Source organism: Uloborus diversus, chromosome 3, assembly GCF_026930045.1.
Source record: "Uloborus diversus isolate 005 chromosome 3, Udiv.v.3.1, whole genome shotgun sequence".
NCBI classification, from domain to species: Eukaryota; Metazoa; Arthropoda; class Arachnida; order Araneae; family Uloboridae; genus Uloborus; species Uloborus diversus.
Window position 1 is genome coordinate 160,869,811 of NC_072733.1, and position 23,306 is coordinate 160,893,116.

At 34.8% G+C, this 23,306-nt stretch overlaps 1 protein-coding gene across 1 annotated transcript in view; it reads right to left on the minus strand.

Annotated features, from left to right (window-relative positions):
• The window catches only part of LOC129218301 (cAMP-dependent protein kinase type II regulatory subunit-like), a 107,398-nt gene that overhangs the window by 46,296 nt on the left and 37,796 nt on the right, over window positions 1-23,306 (minus strand). The window contains exon 3 of the mRNA XM_054852539.1: window positions 11,782-11,834. Coding sequence (XP_054708514.1) covers window positions 11,782-11,834 — 53 coding nt within the window. The remainder of the gene's footprint in view (window positions 1-11,781; window positions 11,835-23,306) is intronic.

The window sequence follows — 23,306 nt, forward strand, 5'->3', positions numbered from 1 at the left end:
GGAAGTGAAATAATAAGTTCTTTCTTACCTTGACTTTCACTAAAAATAAATTTACCATTCATAAGTCGCTCAAATGGCGATTCCCATAGCAAAGGAAAGAGAAAACTACACAGTAGGCCATGGAAGAGTAGAATTGAAGGGGTGTTGCCACGCCTCCTATCCAATGATATGGCGCTTCTTCAAACCAAGCAAGCAGTCTTAAAATACACTACCAGCTCAGTTATTCCATCCGCGGATAGAATAACTAAGCTGGTGGTGTATTTTAAGTATGTTTGCCTCAGCCCTGGCTTAGGGCGGTAACTTACTACAAGCAAGCAGTGTATGGGGAGATTGGATTACACAAAGAAAGCAGACTTTTAAGACTACAAATTGGGAAATTTTCAGGCAGGGGAGGGGGTGACCTCTGATCCCTTTCACCCCCACCCCACATCATGAAGTGAACTCAGGATTAAGTTCATATTGTCAAAATTTAGCCCCAGTGGTGACTTTTTCTTTAACCAAAAAACGGAAACATATTATTTTCATCTGCGTGTAAGATATGTTTTAAATTATTAAGGGGCCATCAATTTCATACACCCCTTTACTTTATACACATCGCAACGGCTCTGCACATATGCGTCTGGGGCAAGTTATATAAAAAGCGTTCATAGTCTTTGTCTTTTTGTACATTAACCGACTTAAAATTTCGTCAAACTCAAAATGTAGTTGCTTCTGAAAATTGTATGACTTGCATGTTTTAAAAGAACATTAAAACCTTTCTTTTTATTTTTGGTGTTTATATGGGGGGGGGGGGGACTTCACAAACTAGCGCCCCGGGTGTCACCCAGAGTGCTAGGCACACTGTTATAACCAGAGGTTCCAGACGAGTGAATATATTCCCCCTAAGGTGAAAGCATGGTGCCCAAGGGTGCAATACTAGCCAGGAAGTAGAGCAGGGATGCGAAAACAGCAGACAATAGTAGACAAGGGTGCCAAAACAGCAAGCAATCGCAAAATGACTTGCTGGCGCATGCGCTTCCGGCATTCATTCACCATTCAACCACTTCAATATGGCGGACGAATGATAGGTTGCATCTATGCGTGGCTTCTATGTCTTTCACATTGAATGAAGTACACTATTGGATTAAATCTCAACTTCTCTAGGATAATTCTTTAAAATAACAAGTAAGTACAGCTTTTGATCACTTTGTAGCTTTTAGGGCTTTCAAACATAGTTAAAAGTACGTTTAATGCTTTTCAGTTACCGTTAGTCAGTTACGATACCGTAGTACCGTTAGTGTCGTGAAATTTCCATCATTCAAAACGCTACTAAATATATATATATCATTATTTTCTTGAGTACTCGATAAGCAACATTTAATCACCAAAATAATAACTGCAACAAGATTCTCAATAATCAACAAGAGAGAACCTAAATAAAAATGATTCTTGTGCTTCGTAGATTACTACACAACAGCGAGCGCAAAAAATAAAAGAAATCTCTCTCCGTCTTCCCGCGTGCATTTTTTCAAACTTTTAAAAACGCAGCTGTTATCTCCGATTGTGTTAAGAAGTAGGGGGTTAAGGGCTCTCCCCAAGAAATTGCTCGAAAATGTAGCTTTAATGATGCAATTTAGACGATTTTTGATGATGTGGCAAGGAGAAATTTTGGGGGGTTTTCGGAAAGTTTTCGAAATTGATCGAAGAACTTTAAACGAAGTTTAAGACAATTTTCAGCGATGTCGGCGAGAGGGAGACGCTCTTCCGGAAAGTTTCCAAAGTAAGCTTTTAAAAGGCAGTTTTAAAAGGATCTTTGGTAATTTTAGTGGGCAGAAAATGTTCGTGGACCCTCCAGTATTTTCCGGAATTTAAATTCCAGAAATGCAACTGTGGATTATCTTCAATGGAAATCAATCCAAATCAATCAGGAAGTTTGGTTGCACTCCCCAGGAGAATTTATCGAAACTGAAAAACTAAAATAGAAATTTTAGACGTTTCTTGATCAGATTAAGTTCAGAGATGGTTCGGAGATCTCCGGAAAATTTTACAAATTGAGGTCCTAGAAACGAATTCTTAAACAATCATTAATGATGAATAGGGTGTGTTTCTCAGGGATTTGAGTGGGGAGCGCTATCTTGAAGCTTTTCGGATTTGAAGTTTCCTAAACATGTATTTGCAAGCCATCTCTGATGAAGATAGTGGAAAGGATGGGGCTTGGGAACTCTCCCACAGAATTCTTTCAAAATCTAAGTTTCAAATACGCTCCTCTAGACTACTTTTGGTAACGTAAAATGAAGGGATAAGTTTATGGGACTTCCCTATCTGCTTCCCTTTCTTTTCTATGTCCCAATTTTCTTTTTTGTTTTTTAATTATTGAAAAAAATACTGTGGTGATCACTCCCCGAGTTCTCTTTTTTCAATACCATTAGACAGCTTTGGATTTAAATAATGAAATTTTCAATTTCCAGCCCGATATTTTATTTGATTGAAATCAAAGTGTTTGCGGTCTCAATAAAAATACTTTTAACATTTTAGATTAGTGTGGTATCGTGATGCAGGAGTGACTCTCGCCAAAGGGAGCAACAGGAAGAGGGGCCGTAATTTGCCAAGTTTATTTTTTAAAAATATTATTTCTTTAAAGTTGATTTACTTTAATGATTTTTTCGAAGAAAATTAGCAACAGTAGAGTTAGAAGGTAAAAAGAGGCAATGTGTATAATGCCCCAAACCCCATCATCACAAAAGGAGAATTTCGTATACATGGTGCATTTCCTGGGTCTTCTCAATACCTATACACTGCAATGTCGTATCTAGGTGGAGTTAAGGACGGTTTTCCAGTCGGATAATCTCTCTTTTTCGCAAAAGGGGTGGCATTTAACTCGCAAAGGGAACAGAAATATTTTGAAACATTATAAAATAAAATACATGTTACAAATTAAAAGGGGAGCAAACTCTTCCCAGAAATACACAAGATCGACTAAATCTGCGTTTTTTAAAACGACAGCTTCAATTTTTTTTGGGGGGGGGGGGCGTCTGCCCCTATCTCGCCAAAAATATTCAAGATTGTCCTAAATTTTGATTTCAATTTCGTAAATGTTTCGAGTGACAGTCCCCGAAAACTCCTCCCCTAACATAAGTCGGCCAAAATAGCATTTTTGGAGTTTCAGTTTCGAAAAGTTTCCAGAAAGAGTCTTGAACCTCTCCTCCCTCTAACATCACCTGAAATCGTTTAAAACTGCGTTTTTTGAACGATAATTTCGAAGATTACTAAGGGAGAACCTCCTCAGTAGCCTCCTTCCTCAAAAATAGTCGAAGGTAATCTACAATTGCGTTTTTAGAAATTCAAGTGCAAAATTTGCCGAGGGAGGAAACCCGAACCTCTCTTACCATTATCAAAGATCCTTTAAAACTGGGTTTTTTTTCAACTACAATTTCGAGGTTTTTCTAAAGGAGAGATAACTGGATCCCCTTATTCGGTAATATTTTACTTACGATTAGGTTCTAATGTTTCATAATAAATTGCTAATGCTGTTTTCATTTATATCATTTCTATGATGCGGTATGTGCATGGGAGCCTATATACCAAATTTTAAGGGTGGGGGGGGGCTCATGGATTAGCACGATATTTTCCCCATTAAAACCAATTTCAGTACAGATTAGAGTTATTGAAATTTGACATTTTTAATAACTTATTCATTAACGGCTGAAGAAGAAATGTTTTTAAATTTTTGAAAAGAGAAAAGTGCTAAAAGCATTGAAGTTCTAATTTCTAAGGGGGGACTTGGAAGCCCTGACTCCCTCATCCCATATGAGCGCCCATAGGTATGAGGGAAGAGCACCATCCTTAAAGTTCACTAGGGACGCTAGAATCCATAGATACTCCACTGGGCACCTCAAATAATTTTCAAACGAGCATCTTTATTTCTCTTTCATGAAAAGCATGCTGTTCCTTGATATTCTTTGCTAAAAGTGTTAAAATGTTATGAACTTCATTCGTGTAAAAAGGGAGCAATACTGCATTCGAAGGGTGTTGAAAGAGCTCTCATTCAAATTTAGAACTTGACTTGATTTCATGAAACATAAGTTCTTCCTCTCTGCAGCACCGTTTCATGAAAACCTTTTTTAAAAAACTAATTTAACATAACTGAAATGCGTATACTTGAAGGAGAAATGATGAAGGCTGAGTGTGATGTATAGAACTGGTTATGAGAAGCTTCCTTACCAGTCAGCCATAGTCACCTCAGTCTCATTTCAGACCCCTGCACATAACTCAAAGCATTATGCTGCTCTAAAGTTTTAATATCATCGTTTTTTTTTTTCTTTTTTGAGCTAATAGGGGTACCGCGGTGGTGACCCCCATGCGCACTCCCATGACCTTTTCTTACCTTGTTTTTGATCCGATAATTTTCTTAAAAGCATTTTATCACGCACTTCACTATGGAATGGTATAAAGTAACTAATTTAGTAATATTTCGAACCGATCTGCCGCTACTAGTATGAGGAAATAAAATCAAATTTCGAATGGTGTTTGTAGGTTTTTACAAATACCAGCCGTTTAAAAGTAATAAGCGGTATATTAGGAAGAAAATGAAAAAAAAAAAAAAACTGACGACAAATGCCTTTTAAGGGTAAACACAATAAAAAAAATAAAATAATAATGAAACGACATATGATAACTTTAATCATGAATTTATTCGAAAATATTTTAGTGTGCGATGACTTTTGTGGCGTGTTATTTCTCTGTCTCTTCGTTTTTTGACCCATTTCAAAAAGAAGATCCGTCAATATTTTGAAAAAAAAAAAAAACTACAGGGTTTTTTTCGAATGACATAGGAATGATGTGAAAAAATACTGGACTTCACACTCGAATTCAGTTTCGCATTATTTTGGTTTTACTAAAAAAGTTCAGTGTGTACGAATAATTTTGGGAGCCACTGCATATGGAGTTTTGCCAAATATGGAATTTCGTCAAATACATAAATTCTTATACAGCCAAAAAATAATAATAATAATAAATTCAAAAAAAAAAAAAAATGCTCAGTAAGACTCTTTGTTCATGACTTTTTTTCGATATCGTACAAGGCTTATAGTGTAGCCGATACTCTAGTTTTAAACTAAAAAACAAGTGAAAACAACCCAGAAAAAAAGGGTTTAAATGATTTTTCTAATTTGCCCCCCCCCCCCCCCACCTCTTGCCAACTCTCTTTCCTTACTACAAATGCTTATGTTTCTAAACTTTTCATCTCTCTAGCTCTTCAGAGAAATGTTAACGGTTCATTTAGCGTTATGTTGCCCTCCAAATCAAAATAATGGCAATAAAATTGTTAAAAACTGAAAAAAAATAAATAAATAAATAAATAAATAAAGTAGATAGGCACCATTTCCAAAAAGTGATGCCTGATGGGAGAAAACTCCGGTCACATTTGGATAGTCCAGTAATTTATTCCTATAATAATAGCTAAATCAGGGATGCTCACGTTTGTGCGCGTGGTGGTGGTGTTGGTGGGGGGGGGGGGGCAGACTATACCACTGAAATTTTCAGAGATTAATTTAAAAGGACTTCGTCTTTTTCTTAGGGGGTTCAGCCATTGGCTATCTCGGTAAATATTCCAACAATTTATTCTAACAATAATAGCTAAAAGAAGGGTGCCGACAGGAGAGGGGGGGGGTATTGCCCAAGACTAAGCCACTAAATTTTAAGACAAGGTATTTTAAATGTATTTCCATTATTGAGAGGCGCATTTTTTTGGAGGGGCTGCTCGGTACAATTACGGGAAGGGGAAGGGGGAGGGGGCGGTGCCATCACTTTTAGGGGGATAGCTAACTTTACCTAGTTGCTGTATTCTACGATTTGCACTAGAGAACAGCCATCGGCCATCTCGGTGAATAAATATTCTAGCAATTTATTCTTATAATAAGAGCTAAAGCAGGAGGCAGTAAGAAGCAAAGGGATGCAAGTAGCAAAATTAAAAATTTGGAGATAACCAGTACAAACGGTTGGTAAACCCCTCCTCTATCTCGGGGCAAGATATAGTATTAGTAGCCCTGGTAGGTTCCGAAATACAGCTTGATTTAGAAAAAAATTTCAATGAAAGCCTACCTAGGATCTGACCTTTAAACACGTTTTTACTCAAAACTTCAAAACGTCCACTTACATCCCTTTGCTTCTCACTGTCTCATATGGGAGGTGGGATCATGGCACAGACTATACCATTGAAATTTTTACAGCGCGTGCGTTGAAATACTTTGGTCTCATTATTGGAGAATTGCATTTTGAAGGAGGGGGCTGGCCTGAAAAATAGGGGAGGAGGACATAATCGTTCCTAGGGGCACCCATAACTAAATTATCCACATTTTAAGATCTGCAATAGAGAAAACCATCGGTTATTGCAATTTATTCTAGTAATTATGGCTACAGCTAAAGCAAGGATGACGGTGAGGGGGGAAGTTGTCCATGGCGCAGACTACGCCACTGGAAACTTTTAGAGGTGTTTTAAAGATACTTTAGTCTCCTCATTGGAGGGGGAAGGCTGCGTAAAAATGGGGGGGGAGGAGGAGGGTGCGCTATATCGCTGAAAGGTACCATAAACCAGCGAAGTTTATGTTTTGAAAAGGTGATGCTTGTTTATTTTGGTTCAACGAGCTTGCGACAGAGATTCTTTTCAGCAGCGTTATTTTCTTATTCGTTTCTACTAACAGGTGGGTCAATTAAATAGGGAGTGGCACTGTTTTTTCTTTCTTTTTTTTCTTTTTTCTTCCGATGTTCATCCTATCGAGTAAAGTATTCTAGAAATACATACCAGTTCAGATATGCAAGTTTTTCGGTTTTTTTACAGAAATGATATCTCCTCTAATTCCGGATCCAATATATTTCTTCTAATTCCGAAATCCACGTTTGTCCGAAACCATACGAAAGGTGTGGATTCATCCGGTTCTAGTAGTTTTCATATTGCTTCTTTAGAACTCTGTTCAGCGTGAAAAAAAAAAAAACCGTCCACTCATCTTCGATGTCATATCATACTAGCTTATCCGTGCGAAGCATCCGCCATTTTTTTTATAATAACAGCAAAAATGTGCCTTGTTTTTTGTTTATTTTCCGCTGATAAAACGGTGCAAAAATCTTTAAAATGATGTCTCAGTTCTGAAGTTCGATGAAGTATTAAGGAAAGTTATGGCGCACCAAAAAAAAAAAAAAACATTTGAGAAAGAAGATACAGTAATGGCCAGAATTATAAGGACGCAAGGAAAACCCACTAAATATTTGCTGCATTTGGTCGGTAAGTTAGGCAAATTTTAATGACTAATAGTAGTGAAACTTTTTTTTAATGTTGGGAATACAACGGAATTTCTTTTTTGTAGAAGGAAGTTCGAGTTCAGACATCCATGCGATATAGACAAAATTATAAGGACAATTAGATCTGTGTGTTCTAAAAATAAATTTGTTTTCATGTTTTTTATTCTGCAAACTGCGCTAAATATACGATATAAATGTTTTAGTAAGCGATTGGGGATGGCATTCTATTTTTACACTCATCCCGCTAGGCACTAAACTTAAAATATTTTTAGAAAAGGAAAGTAGTTCCTTGAAAAATTTCACGACGTATTGAACGTCAAATCGCAACAAGTTTGAATATAGATAGAGATCGATCATTTAAAGCTTTCTCAAAAAATCCAGCAAATAAAGTCGACAAAGACGAAAAGGTAAGAAATTTTCTGTTTTTGTCTGTGTGATGATAAGGCGCGAGCTTTCGCTCCAAAAAACAAACGTCAAGAGATATTACATGGAAAAAACGAACTACATGAAATATACCAGACAGCCCAGTTATCACATCCAGAGACTGCCGTTTCTTTCTTATTAGAACTCAACAGTCTGGATTAGTGAATAACCAAGCTGGAGGCAGATGTCATCACATTAAAGCTGAGAGTACCAACAAACTGGTAGATAAAGTAAATTTATCTCACCAGCGAATGTCCGCAGCATTGTGCGGTTCGGCTCGTGAATTGAAGGCAAACTAGGATAAATAGCAGTAAGTTACCGCCCCTAAGCCAGGGCTAAAGCAGAACTACATACAATATACCAGACAGCTCGGTTATCACATCTAGAGACTGTAATTCGTTCTTAAAGTTTTTATACACTATTCAATGATGTTAGGGCTCTCTTCCCCAGGTTTTTTCGAAATTGTAGCTTTAAAAACCCAATATTTGACAATCTTTAATGCTATTAGTGGAAGGGGATTTCGGGGCCCCACCCCTCGAAAAGTTTTAGAAAATCAAGTCATAAAAGTGCTATTAAACCATATTTCGTACCGTTAGGAAAGGTTCCTATAATTTTTAGAAATTGAAGCTCCAAAATGCAATTATTAATTAATTTTGAGGCTGTAATAATGAGAACAAGAGGTGTTTGGGGGGGGGGGGGCTCATCCTCAGAATTTTTGTGAAATTGAAACTTTGAAAATAAAATTTGAGACGATCTGTTATGATTTCTTTTTTTTTTTCTTTGAGGGGTGGGGAGGGGCTTTGGAGGAATAGCGTTTTCAATATACGTCCTTATTTTCGGACTAGAAAATATGAAAAAAATCTGGGGCGGGGGTAATTAGGTGGCTCATAAATCTGCTACCTATTAAAAAATACCTATTGAAAAAAAAAGATTCTTTTCCCAATATTACTTTTTTTTTAAATTAAATTCGCTTTTTCTAAGAAGCGTTCTTTTCTTCTGTTAAATGTTAAAAGAACATTTTTGAAAAAAAAAAAAAAAAAAACTCAGCACTCTGGGGCACTGGCCCCCTCTGATTACGCCATTGAGTGGTACATTATTTTAACTGCTATAAAAATATTTAAAAAGGCATGATAATTAGTGTATTTTAAATGTAATTTCTTTCTTAGTGTTCAATTAAAAGTAAATGATGCGGTACCTAATTATTCTTATTAATTCGTTTTAATTTTTCATGTTTATCAGTTTGAAAAACATTACTCTAATTAATAGAGTGACATAACAGTCGCTCTTTTAGAAATATTAGGGCGTTCTATACACTTTTAAGAAGAGTGCTTCTTTCAAAATAATTCCCCTTACACTCTAGAAATTTCACACTAGAAGTAATTTCAGTACATGTCACTGAACTCAAAATCAAATTAATGCATTTTTGAAATAAAATGCGCCTTTTCCCTATGTTTTGAGTTTCAAACGTTAAAAATACAAAAGCTTCTTTTTCGCCCCTTGTCCATTTTAGTTAAGTACTGCTTATCGTTGAAAGCGAAGCAAACTGTTTTCAGCCTTGTAATTCAAGCAAAATAATAATAATAATTTTTGGTTGAATTTGCAAGATCGAAAACTTGTAATGCTAATTCTAGAAGAAAAAGTTTCTTCAAATTGTATTTTTTTTTTCAAGCGGGGAAAAGTATTTTATTTTCTAGGTCCACATTGCGGCCCCCAATCTCTCACAGACCCCATGCAATGCAAAGGCCTGTCGCTCCCCCTCTCGACAGCCCTGCAAAATGTGGGTCATGAAAAAGTGTTTGTAGTAGGATGACTTGTATAGTATTTGGTGCGCTGATTTCAAACATGACATTCCTTTTATTTTTTTTTAATCACATGAGGATTTTTAACAAAATTTGCTTACATGTATGAGCAAAAATTTTACATATTCATAAAGGAAAAAGTTCTTTACAAAGTATATGTAAGTATTTTGCTTACAAACTAAATAATATATCAAACAATTGGAAACGATTTGCAAATTATACATAAATTTTATAATAATTACAGATTACATTAATTAGAAGAGCTATTATTTGATATATCCTGGAATGTCTTCTCTGTGTGTCATCCAACAGTAGTTCAGCATAATATTCTACTTACCGCTGTATCTACACTCCATCTCTTTGATATATTGGTAGTGTGATCCAAAAAAAAAAAAGTAACTTCATTCCCTCAGTAATATTTAGGAAGTGGATGCTAACTTCGAGAGTATTTTTGCAACTGCAATTTACGCACTTAAAAAGCATGACGTAAAATGCACACTTAATTATTCAACACATGCATACTAAAAATGTGTAGCTACTTATGTAAATGAAGCACTACTAAGTTGAAAATTTTGTTAACTCAAATTGTAAAAAAAATGCCAAATACGAAAGGAAAAAAAAACGTAAACACTCATCAACAAGACATAAAAAATAAAATTGCCAAATACGAAAAAAAAAACCACTGATCAACAAGACATAAAAAATATTTTACGGCAGTAAATTTCAAACAAAGCAATAAATTTTCATTTCAAACGCAATGTTTTTTGAAAAAGGGGGGGGGGTAAAATGCTGGTGGAAAAACATCTCTAGAAATAGTGATCATTATCGGCAGTACAACTGATTCAATGACCAATTAACAAATTTGCTGTTGCCATATCTTTAAGCAATATCGCAAACACTATATCGTAGCCTTATTACAAGGGTTCCTTCCAATTCGGTAAGCTGCTAACACTGCTTTCGTCTTCTCACTTAAACGCATTTTTGACTTTTCCGTTTACAATGCCTAATCAATATTTATAAAATTTTTCTTACGTGTTCAAAGTCATATGATTTGCTCGTTTATTGCGGCAGCACGTTTGTGCGTGTAACCACTACAATTAACTCTATAGAGTGATCTAGCGTTGTATAGAAAGGCGATATTATGTTTCAACTTCTTATTCAACATTCGATGTTATTTTAACTGTAAAGACGAATTATGGCGGGTTTGACATGCCAGTGACACAATGATAAGTTTTGTAAAAATTACTAAATTAAGAAAAAATTCCCATACATGAGAAATTTATTTACTGAAATAAATCAGTTTTTTTTAAACATTAAAAAACATTAAATTAAATAGAGAAAGCATAAAAATCGAAGCATAAAATTTTGAAAACGATCTTTTGAAGACGAATTTCCTGAAATGATATAAACAGAGATTTTGAAATGCTTCTTCGGCTGTCAGCAAGAATTGCAATGAATCTACACCTTTATCAACATCTTTGTAAAAAGGCTAACAGAAAACAATAGGACAGATGGCATATAAGAACAGACTGACCATCAAAATGACTAAGACAGCATTTGATTCATTTCTGAGAAGGGAAAGTTTCCTGCGCCTACGAGGCTGTGGCAGCGTGGGCACACGAAAGGGAATGAAGTGGTGTCCAATATTTGAAAATGCAGGTAGACATTGGACAACATCCAGTTGCAAGAAAGGGGTTTAGAGTTGAACATTCTGAACAAACAACGAAAATCACTTGGCATCAAAAAAAAAAAAAAACTATGGAAAGAGGCGGGAAAATAAGAAAGAATTTTTTTTTTCCCCTCTGAAGTGAACTACCATTGCGGATGGAAAATAAACAACAATCGTGTCTGAGAAATATCTTGTTTTACCGAGGTTTAAAAGTGCACAGAATACCAATAAACTGAACGATTTACATAGTAATGTCTGCATATTCACGGAGACTGGAAAATCTTATAACTAAAGAGGGTGTTATCGTTTTATCGGATTGCTCCAACGAGGATTTCCTACATACATTTATAATTAGGTAACTTTGTAATTTTATTATTATTGACTTTCGCAAAGTCAATAATAATAAAATATAGCATCACTTTTTAATTCCGATGTAATTCTTCGAATGGATTTTTTAACTCAATGATCTCAACAAATTGCGTATTTTTGTTGAATGTATTTATTTTTATTATTTTCGTATAGCATTAAATTAATGTTAAGTAAATTAATTATAAACATGCATGGTAAACAAATTCCATTGCATTAACTAACACAATTTCAGAATTTGCATGCCCTTACCCGTTCTACATCATCATCCTCGTCATCTTCTGGATTATATTGTTCTGCGAATACTGAAATTAAAAGAAACAACTATAACATACCGGATATTTGAAATAGAATTTTACTAGAACTACATATACACAAAACGTTTACGGAACATATTAAACTAAAAAAAAAATAAATAAATAAATAAATAAATAAAATAATAATAGTATCACATTTCATAAAAAAAGTAATATACAACTTCGATTAAATTCGAAAAAAGAAAGAAATGCAACGTTTGATTTACTTTTGGAACCCCTACAACTTTCTCTGGCGCCCCTAAACCATTGCTTCCATTTGCTCCTATTATTCACCATCACACAAAAACATCTTAAATAACATCAGGCATCAGAATTAAAACAAAATTTTTAAAGAAAGTTTTCCTATGAATTAATTTGAGAGACTTTTTAAAAAATAAGTATTGAATTCAAGATAAACAGGTAGCCTTTAAACAAATTTCGTCAAAGCGGGCCCACTTGAAAAAAACCTACTCTCTCGATAGTTTTTTTTTTTTTTTTTTTCAGAATTCCCTTCGTATTGAAAACATTTACTTGAGAAACAAACTAAACATTATAGTGATTAGAAGTACAGAAATTGCTTCTTTCAGCAACAACATAATAACATAATCAAAAGACTATTTCATTTTCAGCTCCACTATCCAAAGTTAATATTATAATATGCTACACATTTCTTACTAGCATTTAACATGAACATAGATTTACAGCTAGTTTAGTGAAGACCCTGTTTTCCTTGCATTGACACAGGCCTGGCAGCACAGTTCGTCGACGTTTGTTGTGTCGTATGTACGTACGACACAACAAACGTCGACGAACTGTGTTTTTGGTGAGGTAATCTAAATCATATGGGGTTGTGAAACGGAGATATGCCGGCCGTCTTGTCTAGTGGGTCAGAGAAGTCTGACTGCGATAGGGGGGTTCCGGGTTTAAATCCCGGTTCGGGCATGGATGTACTTTCTCTCTCCTGTCCTGTCCTTTCTTAGTGTGAATGTGTTGTTATGCTGGGGATGTTTGCCTACCCTATAAACGGATCCTTATAACATGTGTGTACTGTGGAAGTTGGACTTCACACTACATTATGGTACAGTGGGAAAAGTGAAGCAAGGCACCTCAAATAGCCAGCCAGGCTGGCCCAAGACAACAACGACATACAGTTGTTGATGATACTTTTAACAGTTTAAAATAAATCATAAAACAAACATCTAATAAATACACTCACATTTAAAAATAAATTGCAGAGGAAAAAAATCAATTTTTCAATTTAAAAAAAAAGCGGAAAAAAAAGTGTTTAGGATTTTTCAAAAAAAAAAAAAAATCCTTTTTTTTTTAAACTTATGACTAAAACGAAAATTTTTAAACTTATAACTACGAAAATTAGAGCATTGCAAAATAATAATAATAAAGATTTGAATAATCACCCAAATTCCTGTGGCGAAATCAAAACGAGACCTCTCCACTTGGGGTTGTATTCATTCTGATTCACTCTTTGATAAGAGTATCGGTGGGAAAGTTAAGGTATATTTAGTAATGCTTTCCCTTTGTTAGATTGTTTCCTGCCCTAAAACGACCCACTCGCTGGACGGAGCTAGGTAGGGGGGAGGGGGGGCAAGACTAAGTTATTCTAGGAACCAAACACGACCTTCACAAATGAGAACAATGAAAGAAATGTCTTCTTGCAATAAAACGATGGAATTGTCATCGCTATGTCTTTTTCTAGAAAATGCTGAACTCATTCAAGGTCAAATGTTTGTTTTTGTCTCCCACACTTTCACTATTCTTTCCCTAGACATCGAAACTTTCATTTAGAGAACTTTATCCATCAAGAAAGTTCAAATAAGAATAAAAGAAAATATTTAAATACATTTTTTTCAAACAAAGTATTTCAATAAAAAAAAGAAGAAGAAATTCATAATTTACAGAACATTAAATCTGGTTCTCTTTCAACGCCCCCTAATATGGCTCTGTTAATCATAACTTTGTTTTGCTTAGCGTTCCCATAAACAGAGCTGAAATCTGTCGTTCTGAGCTTCAACTAATTCATCATTGTGGTGGGAAAATATTTCAGTTTTTATGAAATAAGTAAAAGTAAACCTTTTTCAAAAAGAGAATGCACTCCTTGTGGAACATAAGAGTTTAATGACATTTTGTTTTTAAGGATACTAAAAAAATATATGAAGTGCAAATTTTTCTCGCCTCTAAATATATGCGCTAGAGAGCTGCCTACTCGGCCAATTTGGAAGTTCGGCTACGCCTTTATGACAGAGTAGAATCTTAAAATAGAAGTAAAATAAAATGTACCAGTCAATTCACTTCATCTCTGTCCCAATACTAAAAGCCTCAGGTTTTTAGAAGGTATGAAGATCCAAAATTTACTTTTAGTCCTAGTTAGCATTGTAAATCTATACTAATAATAAAAAGCTGAAGATTTTGTTTGTTTCAAAGCGCTAATCTCAGGAACTGCTGGTTCGAATCGAAAAATTCTTGTTGTGTTGAATAGTACATTTATTGAGGAAGGCTATAGGTTATAATTTACATTAATATTTCAATTAGAAAAAAAATTATTCAATGTGTTATGTGATATTTAGCACTTTTAGTACTTTTTACCCCCACAGACCCCGAACCAATTATGCCAGAAAAATATTTTTTGTACTAAAATGTAGGAAATGAAATTTTTAAGTATGATGAGAAAAAAGTTTTTGCAGACAGAACAATTTTCGTTTTTTTTTTAATGAATTTTTAAAAAAACCTTTATTTCGCATTTTTGCCGAATTTAATTGTTTTTAAACTCATCCCGGAAAAAAGTTTATAAAATTTCACTGTGTAATAGTAAAAACAGTAACCTTCTTCAGAAAAAAAAAAGTTTTCAAAAATACGCGATAGTTTTTTTTTTACAATATTTAAATGCGCAGTACGGCACGACTTCCAAGCATAGCCGAAGTTCTTGGTATCTTCAAGTTTACGATGGTCATTACGTCATGGCCACGTGACTGCAGCGCTTGCTTTTGCTTAATTTTACACATAGTAAAGGAAGTATTGTATTCGCGAAAAAATTTTCACTCAAAAATCGGCCTAAATTTCCATTTTGCTCGCCCCCGAATGTGAATATTGAGTTCTTTTTTTCATCCCACATGTGGATATATGCCTAAGATCGTATAGACACCCGAAATATCCATTTTTGACGATCCCCGAGTTAATTACAACGAGTTTTCTCGTGACGTCCATGTGTACATATGTATGTATATGCGTATGTATCTCGCTATACCCTATTTGGTACGTAGACTCCTAGTGGGGTCTAGTTGTGCACCTCTCTTTTTGGTTGCATTGGGATGTTCCAAAGAGGGTCTTTTACGCTTTTTGGGAGGAAATCAATGTTAATTTCAATGCAAACTCAAGTGGTGTTATAATTTGGCAAACACTTGGCGATATATCGCTAAGCTTTTGGTCACCAAGTTTCTTTGCCAACTTGGCTATATTTAGAGAGTTTACTATTGAATCACATTAAAATTGCCAACATTGAGAAAATTAATATGTATAAAACTTTTTTTTTTTTTGGCTTCGGTTCGCAAAAAAGTTGGGGTGAAAATATTTTAAGTGTTTCTTTGCTTACTCCAAGTCCAAGGCACTGTATTAAAGTGTGTCCCAAAAGCTTAGAGACAACAAGGTTTTCATGTTTTTACAAGTTAAAAAGCGAAGTAACGAATTTCAAAACAATTTAGAATCATAAAAAATATCAGTGCAATATCAATACTTGATAAAAAAAAAAAGAAAAAATTACACAATCAAACTTTGATGAAATTTAAACTAAAATTTTAGTGTCCCAAAAAATTATAGATAAATCATTATTTTCATTTGATGTTCAAAATTTTAAGCCACTTTTTTCTGATAACTTCAAAATGTCGATCAGGCATACTTCAAACAAGAGATTGAAGAATTTTTGGCTTTAATGAAAACCAACAGCGCTCAATTGGCAGTCTAAGATCTTGAACTGTTGCAAAACTGCCCGCCTCCTATTAGCGTATACAGGGTTTGTCTGGAAAGTAATGAGCCTTATTTTATTGTGACGCGACCGTACACCGCCGAGCGGCGCGACCGCTTGGAAGTGGTGGGGGGAACCCTAAGCTTTCCAGCGAGCCATGCCTCAGTCGCCTCCGAGCTCTGAAACGGTGAGGACGTCATTTTAAGGAGACCTCTGTTTCGCGCCCTTGTCATACTAAAAATGGAAAGAACGATTGAACAAGACAAAGAAGTGCTTCAACGGCTGAATAACCGCGTCACCCGCGTCCGAAAGGAGATCAAAAATTGTTGGAAACTCCATCATGACAATGCACCGTCTCACACCAGCTTTGTTGTGACCTCCTACTTGACCAAAATTCGCATCGACGCGCTTCCCCAGCCACCCTACAGTCCCGACTTGGCCCCGCCCGACATTTTTTTGTTTCCCAAACTGAAACGAGAGCTGAAGGGGAAACCATTGGGACACCTTGGAAACCATCCAGTCTACTACGACGTCACTTCTAAAGAGCTTATCGGTCGAGGACTTCCAGGGAGCCTTCAATTCATGGAAATCGCGCTGGCAAAAGTGTATCGACGCAGAAGGGTCGTACTTTGAAGATTTTTAAGTATTTGTAAGAATCTGATCATTAAAAGTATTTTTTAAAAAATGAGGCTCATTACTTTCCGGACAAACCCTGTACATTTCGAGCTAATATTCCCCAGAGATTCGCTATTGGGTTTAGGCCAAGTCTAAAGACTGGCCAGTCCATAAGAGTTACTTGGTTTTGTGTAAACCACATCATTGTAGAGTTAGACACGTGAATGGAGCAGTTGTCTTGTTGGAATTTCCATTGGTTCTCCCCAAGCAATTTTCCAAATGGAAGTAAATGTTCTTGAAGCGTTTTCCTATAATCTTCGGAACATTGACAACCTTTCAAAAACGATATATCGGTTGTTCCATTGAAAGAGAATGTATCCCAAGCCCATGAGTAAACCTTCCCTTTGTTGTCTGATGAAAAAAGTTCGGGGTTCCTTGCAAATTGCGTACCAATAATGTGCTCAATCATCAGGGACCATCTAAATTGGATTTCTTTTCATCAACTAAAAAGAGTACTTAACCATTCATTTGATATCGGGCCCACTGAACACGAGCTCTTTATGTAGTTTTGTAAACTTCGGCGAACCACGAATTTTGCGATAAACAAGAAATGCACACTTGCCTGCAGTTGTCAACGTACTGTTGATTTTGACACTAGAAAGCTAACTCCTCAACAAACTGACTGTGTTGACAGACTCTGGGTTGAAACTAATCTTTCCATCTCTCTGTCTTGTCGTTTAGTTATTTTCTTTGGTTTTCCAGAACGAAAGTTTGCTTTAAAACTATTATTTTTTGACAAAATTCGGTTAATACCAACCATACTGAGTTCAATTTTACTTGAAATGTCAACCACTTTCCATCCACGCCTTTTCAAACGATAGATTTGCAAAAATTTCCTTTTTAGAGAACTGCACATTGCGGGACACCTTGGCAATCGTTCAGAAAAGGAAACGCAGGTTCGTTTTAATGACACAAGAAAATGACCTTGTAGTATGCAAATTTTGAATATGAATACTAAAACCAGGTTTTTCATAGATTGTCTTTATGCTTTTGGGACAGCATTCTTTCGTTTATATTTTTTAAAATTAGATCTATGACCGAAGAAAGTTGCTTGAGCGTTTTATCATTTTTTATGTCATCATTTGTTATTTGCATAGCTTATTTCGTCTTGCTTACTCGTATAGTTAGCCCGTGGTTTCTATAAAATGACTGTAACTTTTGGGACGCACTTTATCATTCAATTAACGTAAAAGGTAGTCATGAGATGCACACATCAGCTTTTTTTTTTTTTTTTTTTTCATTTAGGAATTTTATTCACCCCCCCCCCCCCCTCCATGCAAGGTTTTTTCTCTTTTTTTTGTAGCTTTTGCACACTACAGGGAACAGAGCTGTTTTTTTTAGTGCAATTTCAATTAAATTAATAAACTTCCCATTTTGTGCATGATCTTTGTTTTATATGCATAGAAAAAAGATTGTTAATTACCATCAGAGATAGAAATACATAGATCGTACAGAAGATCGATAAATGAATATAGAGGTGATATAAGTAGATGGTCAGTAAGAGAAAGATAGGCTCGTGTTTAACGACTTTAAAAAAAATGAAGCATCCACATAAAAGTAGACGTGTTTTTTGTTATTTTCCGACAAAATGGGCATTGATAGTGCAATCCCCCTCTCCCCTCCTTTGAAATTGCTTGCATAGAAAGGCGAACCAGCTGGTCGCCGTAGGCGGCTTTCTTTCTATGTGTTTTGGCAAATAGTTTTAAATTCAAAAGATATTTTAACAGGTTTTCTGAAAAGGTGTGTAACCATTTTATAGTTGAAGAAAAATCATCATTTCACATCAGAAGGATGAGGGGGTATGGATTTTTTTTTTATTCAACGGATTTCCTTTAAATTCTTAGCACGGGCATCGCCGTGCGGGTACTGCTAGTCATATATAATACATAATTAAACAACTCTACTTTAAAGTTGTCTAGAGGCGAAACTATTATTCAAAAATTAACGCAATTTTGAGTAGAACATTACTGTACGGCAAAAAAAAAAACCTTCAAAATGCATCTGACATTTTGTCGGCTGATTCTTAAGTAAAATGATCTCCTGAATTAAAATATGAACTCCATTTTCCTCCTATACGTACCAATTTTTTTTAAAAGCCCCTCCCCCCCCCCAAGTTTTTTTTTCCAATTTTCCTTAGTTTTAGAGCAATTATTATTATTATTTTTTGGAGGTGAAAGGAACTTTATATTAACTGCTAACATAGTTTTGGTGGGCAAGAGAGGTTCATAGTTTAAGATCAAGGACACCGATCGTAAAAGAGGGGACTTGGGGGGGGGGTTACCCCCCCTCCCACCCAAAATATTTGAAAAATCACGAAAAATGGTCTTTTTATTCTGCTTTTTTAAAAAATACGTTTGTAAAAAAAATTTCGGTGCAGAATGAGAGTATAAGACTTGCTTCTATGACTCCTATGTCCAAAAAAAAAAAAAAAAAAAAATTTCGCGCTGTAAAAAAAAAAAAAAACTATCATATGAATGTCGCACGTTGCATATGAGTTGAATCGCAGGTCTTCATTCGAAAAGACATTCTTCTGGCTGATTCTTATGTAAAAGGACCCCTTGTTTCCAAATACGACCACCTATACCCCCATTGCGTCCCCTTTTTAGAATCTCCCCCTTCCTCTTATTCAGAGCCATTTTCTTTTTATTTGGAGGGGAAAAAGAGCATTATAATAACCGTTTACATTATTCTGAATGACTAGAGATGTGCAAAGCTCAAAATCTTGTGCATATGTAGAAAAAAAGGAAAATATGCCCCCCCCCCCCCCTAAACACACTGTGCAGCAAAAAAACTTTCAAATGCTTCTGAGGCAATTCCGGCGGATTCTTCTGCAAATTGACCCCTTGAATCCGAATATGAACTTCGTTGTTCTCCTACACGTGCCGATTTTTGTAGAAAAGCACCCCTCCTTTTTAATTTGGGGGGAAGGGGGGGGGGAACAATATTTAACAATTATTCAATATTTATGGGTAAAATTGCACCCGTTTAAAGCATGGATGGTTTAAAGTGTTTGCTGCCAATAAAAAAAATACGTGTTCAATATTTTTGAGTGTTCTATCGATGTGCAAAGTTATATTCAAATCGGTGATTCACACGCACGTAGGGTAACTTGTAAGTTCGACGGAATTAAAGATATTAGGATTTTTGAAAAATGAAACTGTGCTTTGGGGCTGTCTATAAATCATGTCACAGATTTGACCCCCCTGCCCCCACCCTTAGACTGAAAGGGTCAGACTTCACCATATTTCGCCCCTTTTTTCACACATGTCACGCTATTTTTCATAAACATATTCTTAAAAAAAAAAGCATGACATCCTACTTCTTGTTACTTCCTTGTTACAATTTCACGAACATCCCTCCCCCCTCAAAGTGGGATATCATTTGTGGACAGGCTTTTAAGTGTTCATTCGCTGGTCGGGCGAATGAACACTTACCCTCTGACATGCTAAGCACAAAAGTAGTATCCGCACTTTTTATCAAAATTGAGTTACGGTCACCACTACGTGATTCTTTGCCACATATTTTACCTAAATACCATGTTTTTATGGTCATTTGTGAACAGTAAATATATATTTTTTAAAATACTGAAAAAGCTGCATTTGAATTAAATACATGATGGCGCAAAATTTGATACGGCAATTTCTCTTTTTGAACTTAGATACACTGTCAAAAATGAAACGCTCAATTTTGACGATTCGGCAATCCTCGAGCACTATTTCGTTATTTTCAACGATCCTTTCGTCACCGAATCATGTGATATTTGACGAAACCAGAAATCTCAAATTTTTCACGAAATTATTTCGTCCCGATTTCGTCACATTGCAGTGCATTCTGGGAGTTTTCGTTTCAATGTTGTACTTGCTGGTTAAATTATCTTACCTCAATTATTCTAAAGGATTCATAAAAACGGTTAGTATTTATTGAAATTTGTATGTGCAATGTGCCTTCTTTTATGTATTGTTACATTTTTGTTTAGTGTTGTGTTTAAAGTTATATTTAAAACACATTAAAATTGAAAACGAACGTTTCGATTAGGTTTAGAATTCTGTGTGTGTTAACTTTGAGTCACCTCCACGTTAGGTTTAGCTAGCGTTGTTTTTTTATTTGTAAAAGAAAATTTGGGTTCTTTGACATTTGTTTCCAAAAGCGTACTTCCTTTATTTCGTTAAAAAAATTACAAACATGAACTAAACAGTTTGTACAAATTTAAACTTACAAAAAAAAAACTCTCCACCGTAGTTTAACTAACACAGATGATAAATACAGCGCTTTTATAAAACGCATAGAACTTTGAAGCTTTTATTTTCAACATGGAATATATTACATGGTTATGTGTTTTCATTCTTCTCCATGAATTTTACAAAAATAATTCTGTTAAACGAAGTGCATTTTTTAGTTTAATAATTCAAATTTGTTTCATTCTGCATTTTTATTTTCTTAAACAAATACTATATACCAATCCCCCAATATGCTTACCAGCTTACCCCATGTTGTTTATATAATCTCTTTCCCTGCGGCAGATGTTTCTAGCATTAAGTGCTTATGTTCATTATTTGTGCAGCCTTTTTTTTTTTACTTGCATAAAACATGAAGTAAAGTAAATATCAATTTGATAAAATCATTTTAAGATAGAGAAAATATCAATTTCCATAAAGAACTCTATCTCTGTGCTTGATATTTCAGCAGAATATTTTCAATATTTTTTCAATTTTTCCGCAAATTAAAATAAATTATTGAAGGTAGAGTTTTAATGTTTAACCTCGATTTAAAAAGAAAAAAAGAAAATATAGTATAGCATGTTTGAAAATTGTAATAACAATAATAAGCATTTTTTGTTGTTTATTTTCCCACTTCATGCACTAAATTTATTAGTTTTTCTATGTCAATTTGTGTTACATGATTTGTCATAATTCGGAACTCCAGCGCTCGAATACGCTACCTTGCGGTGATTTACAAAACTGCAAATGAAACTAAAACTTTGCCACGTTGTGTTCCATGTGTGTCTGTTGACGTAAACACAGGCAGTTTGTTCTGAGTATTTATTAACGCAATCGATGTGTCTTAGTTTGCTTTCAGCTACAGAAATTAATTCGTCCCTTAGTAGTATTCTCGAGCTCCTCAAAATAATGTTAGTTTTCATTATTTCCTTAATAATAGGTGAAAGCGAAAATTCTGGATTAACAAACTTGGATAACGTTATACAAGGTAAAAATTTTTATTGTTTTGTATGAATTTGTAAGAATATGGGAGTTTTTTTAATCTTAAATTAATTAAACTTACCATATTTTACAGCAGCATTTAGTTGGAATGGACAGTATGCAAAATATTTTCTTGAATATATTATCGTAGAACAAAATGAATAACCGAAAAAGAATTTACTTTATTCCTTTTATTCTCAGCTGAAAGGTTTCGCCAAATTTGTTTAGGGTTATAGTTTTGGTATTGTGCGAGCAAAGTAGCCTTGGCGAGATTTCGCGTTTTTAGTTAAACCATTTTTAATTTTTATCATGAGTGGAATAAAATGGTAGTAAGATTACAGAATTCGATAAGTGAAAGGAAATAATGGTCAATCAACTGAAAAGAAAACTACCACCATATATCCGTGAGAATTTTGTTGATGATTTGCATAACATGACACAATTAAATCGTAGTTCAGAAATTAGAAAAATCGAAACAGAAAATTTTTAAATGAACCGATTCGGGAATTCGAGAGAAATAACTCGGTTACAAATGGAAAACAACAAGCGCTAGCCAAGCAAGGCAAAAAAGTATAATCTTCTTTCGATAACAATGTGTAATGTCATATTGAATTTTCTAGCATTAATTGTTATTCTTGTCAGGCTACAATTATTATTTAGTTTTATCAAGAATTGATAAATATCGAATTCAACATCGTGGAAATAGCTGCTTAGAACTACGGACTACGTAGTTTGCATTAATCTTTGACGTTTAGTAATGCTTCTTGAATTCTCATTTCTTTCTACGTGGGCCAGAATATCCACAAGACTTTTAAAATTAAATTTAAAAGAATAAAGCGAAAAAATGATACGTACGAGCAAAAATCGCAACACTTTTAGCATTTTCTTCGTTACCATGTGCGTTTGTTTTAGTTTTCAAGTCCGCCATTAGACAGTGACTTCAGTGCCCCCTATAGTTCGTTGGAGTTGCGAATTATGAATTTTTCCATTATACATAGTTTTTACAGCTAAAATAAATGCAGCATTAATTTTATTGCCATATTTGCTGCCTCAAGATATTGTCAACAAAAAGTGAGAAATCCCGGTCTACATTAAATCAGACTAAGAAGCATTTTATAGATGAACTTCCAATAATTCCAAATCTTTTAGTTGGAGTTGTGATTTTGCTGGATATAAAGTAAAATGTCTGAAAATTTAACCGAACTTCAATTGAAAAATTGAAAGGATACTGAAAATATATGAAAAATTAAAAGGATAATGAAGGTATATGAAAAGCTTTATATATGTAACAAGCTTTGCTCACCACACTAGTCCCTATTTTCATCATATACTTTTGAAAAAAAATCCGTTGATATCAGTCAATTAGTTCTCAAGACACAAACAAACAAGAAAATGCACTTTGTTATTGGGTTTCCCCTTTCTTTGGGAACTCTTCTCCCTTGGCGTTTTTTTTATTTACTGCGTGAAAATTGCATATTTTAAAAATCAAATATGCTTAAGTTAAAAGGTGATACTCCTTTCGTCTCCGTCTCAAACTATTAGAGCTACGTTTGAATATTTTTGTACTCGTGATTGATTCTGATGATTTTATTATTTTGTTCGAATATTTTTTAAAGATTTCAAGGTACTATACTA